This window comes from Antechinus flavipes, chromosome 3 (assembly GCF_016432865.1).
Source record: "Antechinus flavipes isolate AdamAnt ecotype Samford, QLD, Australia chromosome 3, AdamAnt_v2, whole genome shotgun sequence".
Taxonomy (NCBI): Eukaryota; Metazoa; Chordata; class Mammalia; order Dasyuromorphia; family Dasyuridae; genus Antechinus; species Antechinus flavipes.
In genome coordinates this window covers 436080305-436099688 of record NC_067400.1, presented here as the reverse complement: position 1 = coordinate 436099688, position 19384 = coordinate 436080305, and the positions used below count along the sequence as shown (strand labels likewise).

Below are 19384 nucleotides of genomic sequence, written 5' to 3'. Positions count from 1 at the left end.
AAGTACCAGGTATACAAAGAAAGGATTAGTGGCAAAGTGCTAAAACTAGAAGTCAATTTAAGCAGGATTGCATGAAAACATATACAATACAAAGGCAAAAGGTCTTAATCTGAGTGATCATAATTGAAAGAAAGGACCTACTGTGAATCCAAGATCAACATCCAAGGTTTTAAGACAAATTATAAGGGAATGGCAAAATACAAATATCAGAAAAGGTAAGGCAGGGTCTGCATCTGGAAATTCAAACTGAGAAGGAAGAACACAGAGGAAAGAAGTAAATATATAGACAAAAGTCAGAAGGTAGAGATCCTTAGACTAGCAGGGTAAAAAGAATATAGGAGTATGCAGACAATAATGGGGCTCAAGCAAAGGTCAACATTCATACCAGACTGAACAAATGCTCTAAACTCGAAACAAAATAAATTACTCTCTTCTTTCTCCCTGCCTTACTTCCCAACCTTCCAGCCCCAAACAGTTTCAGTATTCTCATTTCTGTTCTTGCTCATGCTTTTCTCTAAGCCTGCAATATTCTCCCTCCTCCTACCTTTTACCCACTGATTTCCTACTTATACTTCAAAACCAATTCTGATGTCATTTTATCCACAATGTGTTCCATAGTACTCCCCACTTAACAACTTTCTGCCTCAAACCCTACATAGGAATTTGTTTTGCATCTCTGTAATGTGTTTCTCAAATGATATTGTTATATTTGTGTGTTTTTGTCTTATTATCCTGCTAGGCCCAAAAGAGCAGGCCCTAATTAAATATTTGTTGGTCATTTATACAATTGTAGAAAAACCAGAGCATTTGTAGCTGGCAGAAATACTAACAAAGGCAGGGATGTATAACAAAGATCAATGACCCCAACCTGATCCCTTTTAGTTTAATTCCTGAGTTGATCTTCATGACAACTAGAAGCTTGAGGAAGTTAAATATAATCCCTTCACCATCTTTCCCATTAGTGACCTTGAAGTTTCACTAAGTGGAGTCTATAAAATAATCTGAAGCGATTCTTGGTCAATGATTCAGTGATATGATATGAATGAAAAAGAATTTTATAACATAATTCAGATAAGGGGTTAAATTCAGGCACTCTAAAGCAGCAACAAAGAAAAGACATTCCAAAGGCAGACTTAAACATGCCTGAGAGCTTCATTAGAACAGATAGGTTACTTAAAGGAAAGAGGTCTGGGTCTGGAGTCTGGAGAATTGGAATTCAAATTTGGCCTCAGATACTAGCTAGAAACTAGTGCTATGCTAGGAAATTGAATTCACTTCCATTTGAATTGTTTTAGGAAAATTCTGAAGATCACCTAACAGGATAAGATATCAGACACTGATGTCTTGAACTAAACAATCAAGCATTCCAATTCTACTGCAGAAAGCACAACTCTATTGGGCTGTTTTTTCTGTGCAATTGCCAAATGTACGCTTGCCAAAAAAGATTACTTTATGGAGAACTCACACAGAGGAAGAGCTCACAAGGTGGTCAGCAAAAGTGATACAAGGACACTAACAAGGTCTCTCTTAAGGACTTTACAATGATTTATGACATGGGAGACCCTGGCATAGGACCACCCAGCATGGTTTGCTCTCATCAGAAAAGGTTCTGCACTCTATGAATATAGCAGAATTGAATTAGCTCAGAAGAAAAGTGCAAAGAAATGTGCAGTTAGTCCATCCCAAATGTTCAGAGGGACTATTTGTGTGTAACTTGTGGCAGAACATTCCAAGCTTGTATTGCTCTGATTGTTATGCCCTGAATTGTCATGCCTGAATTGCTATGCTGAGTAAAATTATTATGGCCACCCCCCTTCGTTGCCATTAGAACTGGGAGAATTGAGTCAGGAAAATCCTTGGCATACCACTGAGTCATAAAATCTAGGTGTATTATTTCCATCCTTGCTAAGATAATTCCCACTTCGGTTTAGTATTAGTCCTCACCTCGCTGTCTCCTGCACTTTACCTTTATTCTGTCAGGATTAAGTTATGATTCTTTCCTGTAACTCCCTTATCTGCCTTTGTTTCCCCTATAAGATTATATAGTCAGGTTATGTATTCTGTTTGCAAACCCTGTTTAGCTAAAACCCTATAAAAATTCCCTGCCTCAGTTTCTCAGAGCTGAATGATTTTTGAACATGAATTCCATTCAGTCAACTAGCCTAAAAAAACTCTCCATATTAAAAGATTAAAAACCAATTTCTGTTTTGGCTCAGTTTCTCTGGCATTACATGATCAACTCTCAGAGTAAGAAAAAGCAGCAAAAAGGGGTTTATTATAATCTCACTAGAAAGGGCATCTTCCATCTGACAAAGTGTTTGCCAGCAAAGAAGAGCAGAATATAAATTGGGAAACAAGATTAAATAGGTCTCTGAACACAGAAGCCCCCAAAGTCCCCACCCCACCCCACCCCCAGGCTGGCCTTTTCTCCCATTGTTTGGGGGAGTCTAGGCTTTCCTTATAATCATGGAACTCTAACCCAGAAATAAAAGAATACAAGTAATAAATTCTTAAGAGAATTCAACTCCATCATATCACCCTTAAAAGAACTACTTAAATGCTAGTTAAGGCATAGTGGGAAAGAGGAGGGGACAACACCTGCAACGTTTTAGCTATAGCTCTATTTGTTATTATAAAATCTTAAATCACAATTAAAGTATAGTTTAAGAATATATTCCCATGAGAGTGTCTTCACTCTATTAATTCCACACATAGTGATGTCATTTTGGTCACTAACTAGCTGTGTGATCCTGAATAAGTTACTTAAATATGTTGGTTTAAGCTTCCTCTTAGGTAAAATGAACTGGAGAAGGAAAAATACTACAGTATCTTTGAAAAAAACAACATACATAAAACCTCGAATTGGGTTACAAGAGTCAAATACAACTAACTGGCTACACATCAACAAAAAGGGCTTCACTAGCTTATTGAAATGGTGAGATTGACTGGCTGGCCTGTTTCTTTTATTTGGGGGTCCCAGAAGTTTATATAGGTGTAAAAGTCATTTGAACTGAGCACAGCAGTAGTACAAACAATTCTCAACAGCACACTCTGTTAAAAAAAAAAAAAAGTTCATTCATCTGTTGTATGGATAAGGCCCTTAATAAATGTATCTTGCATTCAATTGTACAGGTATCCATTTCATACTTAGCTTTTCTAAGTGAAATTTACAATCATGGAATCCTTTTTAAGAAGGCTAATCCACAATGTGAACTATTATCCATTTGTGGATAGCTACAAGCTGGTCAGCAACTTATTTGTCCTTGAAATTTTATTCAGATTTAAACTTTCAAAGTCATTAAAATATCAGCTCTGTATAATTGAAATCAAGTTCAGTGTATGTTCAGGAAAAAAAAAATCACAATTATTTGTAGTTTTAAAACTAGTAAACAGTTTCTTTGGACTTTTATGACAAAAAAAGATATTTCTATGTGGAGAAGTTTAAATATTATGATTATTACATTAAATTGTTCCAAGAAAAAAAAAAGTGCCTTACCTTTAACTGTATAGCATCAGACATTAACTTTTTTGCTTCAGTAAGCGCATATAATTGCTCATAGTCTACTGGTTTGTATTTGGACCAACTCAATCCATTTTTCAGGCGAATTTTAAGGCTGTCTATTTTTCACCCAAAACATAAAAGTCATTTTTAATTGTTAAGAAATAACATTACATTATTGGAAAATAATTTAAATCTACTCTTGTATGTTGACTACAAGCCATATTTTTTAGAAAGAAATGCTTGCTGGGAAACTACTTCATAATACCCCTACACAAACAATCTAATTAAATATTTAAAACTAATATTTGAGGAAATACAATATTACCATTACATTTCTTGCATGAAATTACTTATAATCAACACCAAAAGTGCAATTATAGAATCCTTCAATTTGAATCAGGTTTTTAATTCATTTTTGTTAATATCCTTTGGTTTTTTATTATCCAATTTAACAACATATCTCTTTCAAAAAAAAAAAAAAGTAAAAATTCATATCTCTTCCTTCTCTCTTAAGTTAGGTTTTAGAGAATGTTGACAAGTTATAGTCACAATGTAAAAAGGTATATTCACAGTTAATCCATGCTTTATTGTTGTGAAGCTTGTCAGGACATAATTATAAATAATATTTGAGGATTAAAGTAAATAATTAAGTACTTTAATTTACAAAATCACAAGAATATTTTCCCCAATTTGATAATGTTATTTATGTCTTTTTAAATAACAAAATCATTTTTCAACATATTCTACTCCTATTCAATCCTCTCTCATGACAAAGAAAATTTAGAGCAAAATACAACAAATGAAATACAGCATTTAAAATATTCCACATCTGTATATCTCCTCTTTTCATATATGAGAAAAAGAGACAGATTTCCTCTTTTTTTTTCCCTTTTGGAATGAGATAAGTCATCTAAGGAATGCTTTGTAAAAAGAAAAGCTCCAGCTATTTCAACTGAACTTAACATAAATTGTCCAATATGAAAATTAATCTCATGGTGATTTTTAAAAAAAACTTTGTAATATCATGGATCAATAATTACAAACATGTTAATAATGTTAATTAAACCAAAATAAATTGCTAGATACTTCTACAGTCAGACACTAATGAATTTCTTAACTCTTTTTGCATCTAACAAAATAAATACAGTCTTTCATTTTTTAATGTTTTTAATTGCATTAAATAAAAGGCATAGGACTATAAAAGAAATCAATTATATTGAAATAGTTATCCAAATATTTTTCTAAAACAATTAAGTCAGGAACCTTAGGCATTAAGAACACTTGCCAAAAAGCATGATTAGTTAAATAATGTAGAAAAAAATGTTCTAGGGCTTTAATAATCTTAATAATAATATAAGTACTCAAAACTTTCCTTCATTTTATATGGATTTTAAAAGCTAGCATAGTGTTTAGGATATAACAGTCATTTAATAAACGCTTGGTATTTGACTGATTTTGTACTACTTAAATAAATGAAGGGGGGAATAAAAGGAGTGATTATATAAGTATAAGATGATCTAGGGACTAAAGGATAAATATGAACATTTTTACAAATATTAAAAAGAGTATGGCATATGCTCTCCAAGAAAAGTTCCCAGCAAATGAGATTTTTAAGTATTATATATCTGATTATTAATGTTTTATTCTCATATATTATCAATACTATATAAACTTCCATAGAATCATTAAACTGTACTATATGGCATACCAATATCATTGGTTCTCCGGGTTATAATGAACGGGAGGTCTCCTCTATTCATGTTTCATCTGGTGAGAAAAAAAAAAATTGACAGCTGAAAATTTGCAATGTTATCTTAAAACTTACCAAAATGTTTTGATTTTTTTGAACATTTTCTACTGGAATTTTGAAAAGTAAAATGATTTGGACTAGCTGCTCTGACTTTTGATAGATCATTATTTAAATTAGCTATTCTTCATTCCCAAAACTCCCTTCAGTTTTGTATCTGTGCCCCTCCTACTCCTAGTCTCTCCTCTCCTCTTTGCTCATAAATGACTTCCTCTATTTTATTGCTGCCATGATTGAGAAATATTTTGTTGTCAAGTCCTATATGTATTGCCTTGAGCTTTTTGAAGAAAAGGCATCATGCATATTGAAAAATAAAGTCACTGATTAAGTAAAGCTCTACTTGTTTTTCATATTTGACTAATTTGCACTAATTATTGCACTAATGTCCTCTGAATGAGGCACACTTCACCTCCAGACCAAATACACCTAGTTCCTGGGCTCTTTAAGAAATAGCACTGATTTTATCGATTTGTTTTTATTCTCCTTGTTGGACTGCTATAGAAAACTCTTAAACATTTAGAATCATAAACCCATAAACTGTTAGTTCTGAAAGGGATCTTGGAGATCATTTAGTTCAAATCTTTGTTTTGTACATTAGGGAACTGAGACTAAAAGATGTGAAGGGATTGTCTGTGGTCACATGGCTAGGTAGTTGGGAGGGAGGGGGGATTGGGAAGGAGGTGGACATCATGTTAGGAGTCTGCCTGCATAGCTATTCTTGGCAATATCATAATTCTCTAGTGACAGTTCCCTTCCAGCTATCTGGGACAAGAGCCATAATTCAGTTCCAGACAGAAAGATAGTGGGCTGCAACAAGTCATGATGACTGGATTGAGGAGGCAGGTATTTGTTGATAGGGCTGGTCTCCCTTGATTCAAAACTGACTTATCCCATTAATACAGGCCTGTAAAACTTGGAAGCACCGGCATTAGTAGACTGCCTTCAAGCCCCAGGGAAAAGGAATTAGAATAGATATGGATTCTAGTATTTGACCTAGCTGGAAAGGAAAGCATAGGCAGGGCTCAAACACAGGAATTTCTAGGAGGTTTGCTCAAGATGGCTTACTTCCTTTCTCATCTTCTGGTAGTCAAAATGGTAATTATTAACTTGGGTTTTTCATTCCTTTCTTGTTATTATATCAGAGGTCCTGTTGAAAGCAGACAGGTATGTATTGGCAACCCTCTTATCTTCCTTAAGAAATAATTCTGTATCTATCTGGCTGGGATTGTTGTTAAAGGTTGTGTTTTTATTATATAGTTTTTTGTTTTGTAAATCTTGTATGTTTGTACTGAATTGTACTGAACTCATCTCCCTTAAATTCATATTTTTGATGCTCATGAAAAGTCTCAAGTTAGTTTGTTTAAAATAGTTTCAAAATCCGAGACCTATTGTCTATTGACAAAGAAGATTTATGCATGGTTCTTAAGATTCAGGATCCCCATTCTCAGCTTTATGCTGACTACCTCACCACCCTCTACCTCTGTAAGAGGTAAAGCAGAGCCCAACTCCATTGTGACACTTTAACCCACTAACCTCTTCCCAAGAGTCAGGGACCATCTTTTCTGCCACTACTCCTCAAAATACTAAATTCTTGCCATTTTCATTGGTACTTTATCTACCAGATCTTAACTATCTTCTGGCCTTTCTATTTTCCATGAAACTGAACTGTCCTATATTTATTTTCTCCTCATAATAGAATATGAGTTCCTTGAGAGCAAAAACAATGTCACTTTTATATCTTTGGTGCTTAATAAATGCTTTATCTCTCTTTTTTCATGAAAAATTTTTTTGTGAAGAAACATGAAGAATACTTTATTCCCCAAAGTCCATGTGTTCCAATGTCCATAGCAAATAACTGGAAGGAAAGTGGGTCATTTCTTTAACAACTTTAAGAACCCCCGCTTCCTGATCACTGATCCCATTCTTTTCTTCTTATTATTATTACTCTACCTGGTGGTATACATAACAGGAATTTTCAAAGAAAGAAGGAAGTAATAGTTGCCATGACTGATTGATTCTTCAGTTCCTTTCTATTCATGAGTCAAGGTAAGATATCAGATCACTCCATTTCAGATAAAAATCTGTGAACCTAATGTGGGCACTGCCTCTTTGTCAGCAGATCTCTCTGCCTGACTATTAGAATCAGCCAAGCAGACTCACATGTAAGACAAAAGTTGAACCAGACTAATCTGGAACTAATTCTTACACACAGCTACTATCCTCAACTACTGGACATAGTCAGCATTGCTTCAACTAATGGACATAGTCAGCATGGCTTCATGAAGATCATGTCAAAATAATCTAATTTACTTTTTTAAAAAAATGCTTTTGTTTTTATATCATACTCATTTCCCCTCCCCACCCATCCAACGTGATTTATCTTGTAACAAAGATTTGAAAAAAAAAAATCAGAAAATCAACCCCATCAGACTTAGGAGCCAAGACAATATCAGTTTTCAAATCTAACCTCAGACTCCTACTATGTGACACTGGGCAAATCACTTAATATATCTGTGTCTCATTTCTACATTTGTAAAATGGGAATAATAATAATGGGACTTATCTCATAGGGTAGTTGTGAAAATCAAATGACTTAAAACAGATAAAGTGTTTTGTAAACTTTAAAGTGTTATGCAAATGCCAGCTATTATTATTATTATTACTTTTAATATTCCACATCCATAATCCCTAATCTATTTATTGAAAGGAGGGAGGCACATTTTCTCTCTTTTTTTTTTAATTATAGCTTTTTATTTACAAGATATATGCATGGGTAAATTTTCAGCATTGACAATTGCAAAATCTTTTGTTCCAATTTCCCCCCTCTTTCCTCCCACCCCCTCTCCAAGATGGCAGGTAGACCAATACATTTTAAATATGTTAAAGTATCTGTTAAATACAATATATGTATACATGTCCATAAGTTGTTTGCTGCACAAGAAGAATCAGACTTTGAAATAATGTAAAATTAACCTGTGAAGGAAATCAAAAATGCAGGTGGTCAAAAATAGAGGGATTGGGAATTCTATGTAGTGGTTCACATTCATTTCTCAGAGTTCTTTCACTGGGTGTAGCTGCTTCTTTTCATTACTGCACTATTGGAACTGATTTGGTTCATCTCATTATTGAAAAGGACCACTTCCATCAGAATTGATCATCATATAGTATTGTTGTTGAAGTATATAATGATCTCTTGATCCTGCTCATTTCACTCAGTATCAGTTCATGTAAGTCTCTCCAGGCCTTTCTGAAATCATCCTGCTGGTCATTTCTTACAGAACAATAATATTCCATAACATTCATATACCACAATTTATTCAGCCATTCTCCAATTGAGAGGCATCCACTCAGTTTTCAGTTTCTGGACACTACAAAGAGGGCTGCCACAAACATTCTTGCACATACAGGTCCCTTTCCCTTCTATAAGATCTCTTTGGGAGATAAACCCAGTAGTAACACTACTGGATCAAAGGGTATGTACAGTTTGCTAACTTTTTGAGCATAGTTCCAAATCACTCTTCAGAACGGCTGGATGTGTTCACAATTCCACCAACAATGTATCAGTGTCCCACATCCCCTTCAACATTCAACATTATCTTTCCCTGTCATTCTAGCCAATTTGACAGGTGTGTAGTAGTATCTCAGAGTTGTCTTAATTTGCATTTTTTCTGATTAATAATGACTTGGAGCATCTTTTCATATGGCTAGAAATAGTTTCCATTTCTTTGAGAATTGTCTGTTCATATCCTTTGACCATTTATCAGTTGGACAATGGCTTGATTTCTTTAAATTAGAGTTAATTCTCTCTGTGTTTTGGAAATGAGGCTTTTATCAGAAACTTTGACTGTAAAAATGTTTTCCCAGTTTATTGCTTCCCTTCTAATCTTGTCTGCATTGGTTTTGTTTGTACAAAAACTTTTCAATTTGATATAATCAAAATTTTCTATTTTGTAACTAATAATGATCTCTAGTTCTTCTTTGGTTATAAATTCCTTCCTCCTCCATAGGTCTGAGAGGTAAACTATCCTATTTTCCTCTAATTTATTTATAATCTCATTCTTTATGCCTAGATCATGAACCCATTTTGATCTTACCTTGGTGTACGGTGTTAAGTGTGGGTCAATGCCTAATTTCTGCCGTACTAATTTCTAATTTTCCCAGCAGTTTTTGTCAAACAGTGAATTCTTATCCCAAAAGTTGGCATCTTTGGGTTTGTCAAATACTAGATTATTAAAGTTATTGACTATTTTGCCCTTTGAACCTAACCTATTCCACTAATCAACTAGTCTATTTCTTAGCCAATGCCAAATGGTTTTAGTAACCACTGCTTTATAATAAAATTTAGATTTGAAAACTGATATTGTCTTGGCTCCTAAGTCTGATGGAATTGATTTTCTGATATTTTTCTTTCAAAAATTTGATTTTTTTTCATTAGTTCCCTTGAAATTCTTGACCTTTGGTTTTTCCACATGAACTTTGTTATTTTTTCTAGGTCATTAAAATAGTTTTGGGGAGTCTGATTGGTATAGCACAAAATGAATAGATTAGTTTAGGTAGTATTGTCATCTTTATTATATTTGCTTGCCCTATCCAAGAGAAGTTAATATTTTTCCAGTTGGTTAGATCTGACTTTGTGTGGAAAGTGTTTTGTAGTTTTGCTCCTATAGTTTCTGATTTTCCCTTGGCAGATACATTCCCAAATATTTTATACTATTGGTAGATACTTTAATTGGAATTTCTCTTTACAACTCTAACTGTTGGATTTTATTAGTGATATATAAGAATGCTAATGACTTATGTGGGTTTATTTTGTATCCTGCAACTTTGCTAAAGGTGTGGATTATTTTTTTAAAATGTTTTTTAAATAACTTTTTATTGACAGAACCCATGCCAGGGTAATTTTTTACAAAATTATCCCTTGCACTCACTTCTGTTCTGATTTTTCCCCTCACTCCCTCCATCCCCTCCCCCAGATGGCCAGCAGTCCTTTACATGTTGAATAGGTTACAGTATATCCTAGATACAATATATGTATGCAGAACTGAACAGTTTTCTTGTTGCACAGGGAGAATTGTATTCAGAAAGTATAAATAACCTGGGAAGAAAAACAAAAATGCAAGCAGTTTATATTCATTTCCCAGTGTTCTTTCTTTGGGTGTAGCTGCTTCTGTCCATCCTTGATCAATTGAAACTTAATTAGCTCTCTTTATCAAAGAGATCAGGTGTGGATTATTTCTAATACCTTTTTAGTAGATAATTTGGTTTCCTCATTACCTATTCTAATTCCTTTAAACTTATTGCTGAAGCTAGCATTTCTAATACAATATTGAATAGTAATGGTGATAATGGGCAATCTTGTTTCACTCCTGATCTTATTGGGAATGGTTCTAGTTTATCCCCATTACATATGATGTTTTCTGATGGTTTTAAATGGATGCTATTGATTATTTTATGGAAAAGTCCATTTATTCCTATACTCTCAAGTGTTTTTAATAGGAATGGATGTTGGATTTTATCAAACACCTTTTCTGCATCTATTGAGATAATCATATGGTTTTTGTTAATTTGGTTATTGATATAGTCAGCTATACTAATAGTTTTCCTAATACTGAACCATCCCTGCATTCCTGGTATAAATTCTACTTGGTCATGATGTATTATCCTGGGGATGATTTTCTGTAGTCTTTTTGCTAATATATTATTTAAGATTTTAGCATCAATATTCATTACGGAGACTGGTCTATAATTTTCTTTCTCTATTTTCAACCTACCTGGCTTAGGTATTAGTACCATTTCTTTGTAATAAAAGGAATTTGGTAGGACTCCTTCATTCCCTATTTTTCAAATAGTTTATATAGCATTGGAGTTAATTGTTCTTTAAATGTTTGGTGGAATTCACATGTAAATCCATCTGGTCCAGGGGATTTTTTTCTTAGGGAGTTGATTAATAGTTTGTTCTATTTCTTTTTCTGAAGTTAGACTATTTAAGTAATTTACTTCCTCCTTTGTTATTCTAGGTATCCTATATTTTTTAAGGTAATCATCCATTTCACTTAGGTTATGAAATTTATTGGCATAAAGTTGGGCAAAGTAACTCTTTATTGCTCTAATTTCCTCTTTATTGGTGGAAAGTTCTCCCTTTTCATTTTTAAGACTAACAATTTGATTTTCCTCTTTCCTTTTTGTAATCAGATATACCAAAGGTTTATCTATTTTATCAGTTTTTTTCAAAAACCCAACTCTTAGTTTTATTAATTCAGTAGTCTTTTTTTTTTACTTTAAATATTATTAATTTCTCTTTTTAATTTTAGAATTTCAAGTTTAGTATTTGATTGGGGGTTTTTAATTTGGTCTTTTTCTAGCTTTTTAAGTTACAAGTCCAATTCATTGATCTTCTATTTCTCTATTTTATTCAAGTAAGCCTCTAAAAATATAAAATTTCCCCTTATTACTGCTTTGGCTGCATTCCACAAATTTTGGTATGATGTCTCATCGTTGTCATTTTCTTGGGTGAAATTATTAATTGTATCTATGATTTGCTGTTTCACCCAATCATTCTTTAGGATGAGATTTAGTTTACAATTACTTTTTGGTCTATTTACCCCTAGCTTTTTATTGAATGTAGTTTTTATTGCATTGTGATCTGAAAAGAATGGATTTACTATTTGTGCCTTCCTGTATTTAATTTTGAGGTCTTTATGTCCTAATATATGGTCAGTTTTTGTACAAATTCCATGAACTACTGAGAAGAAAGTATACTCCTTTCTACCTCCATTCAGTTTTCTCCAAAAATCTATCATACCTAATTTTTCTAATATTCTATTTACCTCTTTAATTTCTTTTTTATTTATTTTGGGAGCACATTTTCTCATCTTTTCTCTGGAGCCAGATTAGGTCAATATAATATACATTATATTGCAATCAGCTTTGTTTAATCATTATTTCCATTTATATTGGTATAATGATGTGTTTTTTTCTTTTCCTGGATCTGTTTAGTTCAGTCTGAATCAATTAGCTGCCTTCCCATAGTTTTCTGAATAGTTCCATATTCATCATTTCTTAGGGCACAGAATCTCCTGTATTCATGCAATAATGTGTTTTGTCATTTTCCAACCAAAATTTATTTCCAGTTCTTTACTACTACAAACATAATAAATGCAATTGTTTTTAAAAGAGGATTAGACTAATCAAGATCATGGAGTAATCCATATAGTTTACAAAGATTTCAACAGGAAATTTAATAACTTTTATTATTCATTTGGCAATATAGGTTAAGTTACAACCTAGCAACACTACATCAGATTGCCTCAGCAAACTCTAGTAATTAGATAGAGTGTGGTCAAATTAAAAATAGTGGATACCACTCTTTTAAGCAGGTTGTGTTGATAAGTCCATAATCCTGCCTCTGGGATATTTATTACTATTAAATACAACTAGAGAAATTGCCCCTATACTATGATGCAGGTGATTAACTGACAGAGGCATGAGCTTGCTGAGCCAGGTGTATGGCTGATGATACTGCTTGTGTGGTGTCAGTGCTAGAGATATTGATGGAAATAGCCAGATTTCCAAGGCAAAGTGGAGAGACCTTTTTTGGGTCTTTGTTAGGTAACATATATAAAGCACTTTACAAGTCTTAGAGCACTATATAAATGTTAGTGGTTATTGTTACTACTATTATTACATTTATCACTTCCATATCATGGGAGGTAGAGGGAAGTCCAGGGGTGGGAAAGTTATGGTGTCACAACCCTATGATGTAGAAAATTCCAATAAATTTTTTTGGTCTCCCCTTCATAACAGTCAAAAAGTTTGAATTTTGTCTTTTTCCTTTATGGGGATGTTTACAGAACCTAATTGTAAAATCTGGGTTAAGTATTTAGACACAGGCTTTATCTTGTCTTTTGGGCTTTGCATATCATCTATAGCTTCTGCACAACTTCCCCAAAATTCCCATTTAATTTCTTATGCTGACTCAAAGTATCAAAACCATGACGGGGCAAGTTGTGATGTGGAAGGGATAACTATATTATTATTATTAGTGCAAAAACCAAGGTGGCTTCCCAGGGTCATTGAAGGGGAATAGCCAATCTCTTCCTGCTCTCCCAGTTCCAGCATTCCAGTATTTGTTTCTATGAATTAAGAAAGATGAAATAGTATTTCAGTAGATGATTCAGAGCAAAGTAGGTCTGCATGCAGACTTTTACCAGGGGAGATCACAAGCCTGCAGTTAATCCAATTACTAATGGACTAAAATTAAAACCTAGCAAGAGTTGGAGTTTTGAGAAAAAGCAATTATAATATTGTTTAGCACTTTAAAGAATCTTCTGTTACTTGGTATAGTGATTCCAGAGCTCTGCTTTAGAGTCCCGAAGAGATGGATTGAAATCCCTCCTCTTAGGTTGGGTATGTGATCCTGGGCAAGTCATTTAACTTTTTATTATTAAGCCCTAAAGCTCCAAGTTGCAGAGTAGGCGAGCAGTTAGAACTGAGTTCAAATCTCAGCCTCAGATACTTACTAGCTGTGTGACTCCAGACATGTCATTTAATGTCTGTTTTCCTTAACAATAAAATAAGTATAATATAGCAACTACAAGCTTTGGCTATATCTACTGACCTACCAGTCCTATAAATTCTGTCTAGTGACTTAGGATGGAAAAAAATTGTCTAACATACTTTATGCAACTAAACTTGCCCAATTCACCAATATAACATGTTAGTAACATGATGATATAGTTCCTACAGATTCTTAGTTCAGGGAGTGACTTAGTCTTAGACCCTCAACAATGTGGAGACACCATCTTATATCCAATTAACCCTGTGGGTGACAACCCACCATCTTCTGCCTTCCCCTTAGCAGAATTTAGTAACAGTTTTAGGGACTGTATCATTTATGAATTACTCCATTCATCTTCTCAGAATCTGAAGACAGAAGAAGGCTTAGACTGGTAAAGTATGATCTCTACTAGGCCATGATCCATGTCTTCTCTAAATTTTGTGTCTCCTTAGGCATTCAGCACAGTATTCCACACATAGTAATCATTTAAAAGTTGGTCTGGACAGCTAGCTGGTTTTGAGACCCAGTTCTACTATTTATTGGGAGTGTGATCTTGAGCACAGCATTTAACCAGAGGTCTCTTCTTTGGTAAAATGGAGATAATGATCATTGTATTTTCTACCTCAAAGGTTCCCTATAACAAATAAATGAGAATTTAGCAAAACACATTGTAATTTCTTTTAAAAACAAAACAAAACAAAACAAAACTGGACCTGTAATTTCATCAGTGCAGGGAACTTCTCATAAAAAATTCCTTCTTATAAATTCAGATCATCGCCTACTCTGCAACTTGGAGCTTTAGGGCTTAATAATAAAAAGTTAAATGACTTCCCCAGGATCACATACCCAATCTATCTAAGAGGAGGGATTTCAATCCATCTCTTCGGGACTCTAAAGCAGAGCTCTGGAATCACTATACCAAGCTGTTTCTCTTAGTAACAGAAGATTCTTTAAAGTGCTAAACAATATTATAATTGTTTTTTCTCAAAACTCCAACTCTTGCTAGGTTTTAATTTTAGTCCATCAGTAATTGGATTAACTGCAGGCTTGTGATCTCCCCTGGTAAAAGTCTGCATGCAGACCTACTTTGCTCTGAATCATCTACTGAAATACTATTTCATCTTTCTTAATTCATAGAAGCAAATACTGGAATGCTGGACCTGGAAGAGCAGGAAGAGATTGGCTATTCCCCTTCAATGACCCTGGGAAGCCACCTTGGTTTTTGTGCTAATAATAATAATATAGTTATCCCTTCCACATCACAACTTGCCCCATCATGGTTTTGATACTTTGGGTCAGCATAAGAAATTAAATGGGAATTTTGGGGAAGTTGTGCAGAAGCTATAGATGATATGCAAAGCCCAAAAGACAAGATAAAGCCTGTGTCTAAATACTTAACCCAGATTTTACAATTAGGTTCTGTAAATATCCCCATAAAGGAAAAAGACAAAATTCAAACTTCTTGACTGTTATGAAGGGGAGACCAAAAAAATTTATTGGAATTTTCTACATCATGGCGGTGTGACACCATAACTTTCCCACCCCTGGACTTCCCTCTACCTCCCATGATGTGGAAGTGATAAATGTAATAATAGTAGTAACAATAACCACTAACATTTATATAGTGCTCTAAGACTTGTAAAGTGCTTTATATATGTTACCTAACAAAGCCCCCAAAAAGGTCTATTTTTTTCATAGCTGCTATTTTTAATTTTCATAGCTGCTAGATGGCTCAAGATAAAGTATAAGGCCTGAGATAAGGAAGAAGATCCTGGCAAGTCACTTAACCTCTTTTGCCTTAGTTTCCTCATCTATAAAATAGGGATAATAGTAGCTCTTACTTCTTAGGGTTATTGTAAGGAACAAATGAGCCAATAAATGTAAAGTGCTCAGCACAGTGCCTAACATATTAAGTGCTCTGTAAATGCTATATACATTATCATCTTTATTAAGGGCAGAGCCTAAAGTAGAATTCAGATTTCTTTACGCCTGTCCCCCCAGTCTACTGCCTCACCACACTTTTATATTCATTATTGAAAAATTTGGTAACATTACTTTGGCTTGTAGTTCAAATAATTTGGTTCCTAAATCTAAATATATACTACATGAATAGAAATTTTAAAATATTAAATATTTTAGATCTCTTTTAGAAGTTATTCCATGTTCATACTCTAAAACATTTCAAAATCATTTATGAATTTTATTATGTTGGGCATTTTAAATCAATTCAATTATTTTTAAGTATTCATGTTTTTACATATACATTATATATATAGTTAGATATGTTTTCTTAGTCACTTTAAGGAAAATATTTGATATGTTTGATGTTTTTAAAGTGCTAAAAGATTGGGAAAACATTTTAATGTAAAATTAATGATTACAGAGCTGCTATAGAGTTTAAAACATTTAAAAATATTTGATCTCACACAATCACTCTAGGGCACTTCTCTAGAGATGAGAAAAATAGGAGAAATCTATTTATATGGTTAGAAATTCTTCATACACTTCTTAGTTTCATACTATTCATCCTCTCTGAAGATAAAATCAGAGAATCTCTCTTACTAAAATGAAGAAGAGCTTCTTCTCTGAATCTCTGAACTTAAAATTCACAATACATTAACTTAGAAAAACTAAGTTACTTAACTAGAAGTTTACAGTTTAAAAAACCATCACCTTAAGGGAACATAGATTATAATGACAGAATCAATGGCTCTAAAGAAGAGGTCTGAGTAGATGACCTTTAAGATCTCTTCCAATTCTAAAGTTGTAATTTATATTATTGAGTCCTCTTAAGGATGCTTTGATAAAGACATATTTTGAAACTTGAATAAATCTGTGATCTCACTGAAATGGAAAGTCGTACCCATGGTACAGATTATAATCAATCCACATTTTTTCTTCCTGAAGTATAAGATCTTGTCTATGTCCTTTTGAAATACTCTACTGGGAGTCTAGCTTTACTACCCACACAGGAAAAAAACATTAATAAAGAATGACTTATCTAGACTCTTGATATGTTGGCTGCTGATCCATCAGTACATACATATGGAACAGACACTACTAATGAACAATGAACTGAAAAGAAAAAAAGAGAGTAACATAAATTAAGTAGATTTGGGAATCCCACAATAATGATTTGCAAGAAGAAATGTTTTCTGGATGAGCTATTAAATTAGAGCTTTTGCCATATGAAAAAAATCATATGATATTAGTTCAAATATACTGATCTAAATTTCATGTAGGTAGTGCATTTTGCTGTCACAAAATTCCCTTCCAGCTATAACTAGGAAGGATGCATTTTACTTCATACTCTAAAATTCTATGGATTTTATTTACTAAATATATTTTCCTTAGAAATAGGAAAAGGAGAATTGAGGAACATGTTAGCAATCAGTTAAGATAATTTTAAAAATAATTCACATTTATGTGGTGCTTTACTGTTCACAAAATATTTTTCTTACTGATCTCTTTAATTTTCAGGATTTCCAATTTGTTGTTTGCTTGGGAATTTTTAATATATTCTTTTTTAAATTTGTTTAGGTTTTGTTTTGTTCAGTTTAGTTGCATGCTCCGTTTTTTCTTTATTTTAGTGATGTAAGCAATTAGAGATGTTTTCCCCCATGTAGATATATAGATATATATATATAATATAGCTTTGGCCATATCTCATAAATTTTAGTATGTTGTTGCATTGTTGACATTTTCTTTAGTGAAGTTATTGCTTTTATGATTTGTTCTTTGACTCACTTATTTTTTAGGATTAGATTATTTAATTTCCAATTAATTTTTAAACCTTCTTTCCATTATTGAATGTAATTTTACTGCATTATGATATGAAAAGAATGTGTCTACTATTTCTGCTTTTCTGTATTTGGTTGTATTTATCTCATAATGGATGTTCAATGTTCAATGTTTGTGTAAATGCCATTTACTGATGAGAAAAAGTATATTTCTTTCTATTTCCATTCAGTTTTCTCTAGAGTTATTGTAGTTTGTATTTCCAGAACTTTATTCACTTTCTTAACTTATTTTGTAGTTACATTTATCTAGTTCTGAAAAAAGAAAGTTGGGATTCCCTACTCAAATAGTTTTATTATCTAGTTCATCTTGTAACTCATAACTTTTTCAAAAATTTAAGACACATTACTTGGTGCGTATATGTTTAGTATTGATATGACTTCATTGTCTGTGATACCTTTCAACAAGATATAATCTCCATCATTCTTTTAATTAGATCTATTTTGCTTTTGCTTTATCTGAGAACATGTTTTCTATGATTGCTTTGTTTTAGCAAAAGCTTAATAGATTCTGCTCCAGCCCCTTGCCTATACCTGGTATGTGTTTCATGTAAACAATATATTGTAGGATTCTAGGTTTTAATTCATTCTGCCCTCTACTTTCAATTTATGGGTGAGTTCATCTCATTTACATTTATAGTTTTGATAAACAATTGTGTATTTCCCTCCATGCTATTTCTCCTTGTTTATCCCCTCCCTTTATCCTCACTCTTTCCATCTTCACAAGTGTTTTATTTCTGATTACTACCTTCCTCAATTTTTTATCAGTCCCCCTTCCCCCTTCTATTATCCCTGTCCCTTTTTTCTTCCTTATAGGGTAAGATAAAGTTCTGTATCTAACTGAGTGTATATGTCATTCCTACTCTAAACCTATTTTGATGAAAGTACAAGCTTTATTATCATCTACCTGCAGAGGGCTGCAGATAGTGGGGGGACTCTGGGTAAGGTATAAGATCCTTTAGCCCAGAGGAAACCTGCTAACAAACCTGGTTTGGCTCTTCATTTCTCTTTTTTGCCCACCTTCCTTTCTTCCTTGAGAAGTCAGGGAGGGTGTGACCACCTGTATTCTACTTGAAGCAAGGTTACTTACAGGGTGCTTATAGTGGGCACCTACTCAGTGTGATTAATGAGATAATGGTTCTCTAGTTCACACATACTTAGTGTGCTGTAATGGTGTAATATTGAGGTATTTAAGGGCTGAGAGGACTGGAAATGAGAGACTCCATCTTAGACCATCCATAGTAGTGGCTCTCCTGTCTCCTTCACTCTTCCACTAAGATCAAGGCTGGTCCCAAGATCCTCCAGAGAGCTAGTCTGGACAGTATATTTTGCTGCCCAAACAGGAACCTCCAGAAGGATATTACACTTACCCATCTCTGCCTCCATTATAATAGATCTTATATGCTTTTTTTGGTGTGGGATAATTTACCTCATTCAATCTTCCCCCTTCCTTATTCCAGTGCAATTTTTTTCTTGTACCTTTTATTTTGTTTTTGGGAGTATCAACTCATCTAAGTCACTCTATATCCATATCTTCAGTCTACATATATTTCTTGTAATTAATTGTGTTTGTAGTAATAGACTTCTTAAGAGTTACAAATAATATTTTGCATGTATAAATATAAAGTTTAATATTATTTGTAATATTCTCTTTAAAATGTAATGTTCTCTGTAAAGGACTGCTAGCTATCTGGGGAAGGGGGTGGAAGGAGGGAGGGGGA

The 19384-nt window shown here is 33.4% G+C and overlaps 1 protein-coding gene across 2 annotated transcripts in view; it reads right to left on the bottom strand.

Moving 5' to 3' along the window:
* The window catches only part of CCDC148 (coiled-coil domain containing 148), a 301269-nt gene that overhangs the window by 207608 nt on the left and 74277 nt on the right, over positions 1-19384 (bottom strand). For both annotated transcript variants that reach the window (XM_051986343.1, XM_051986344.1), the window contains exons 3-4: positions 5211-5269; positions 3497-3618 (exon numbers count right to left, since the gene is read on the bottom strand). In XM_051986343.1, coding sequence (XP_051842303.1) covers positions 3497-3618; positions 5211-5262 — 174 coding nt within the window. In that variant the 5' untranslated portion in view covers positions 5263-5269. The remainder of the gene's footprint in view (positions 1-3496; positions 3619-5210; positions 5270-19384) is intronic.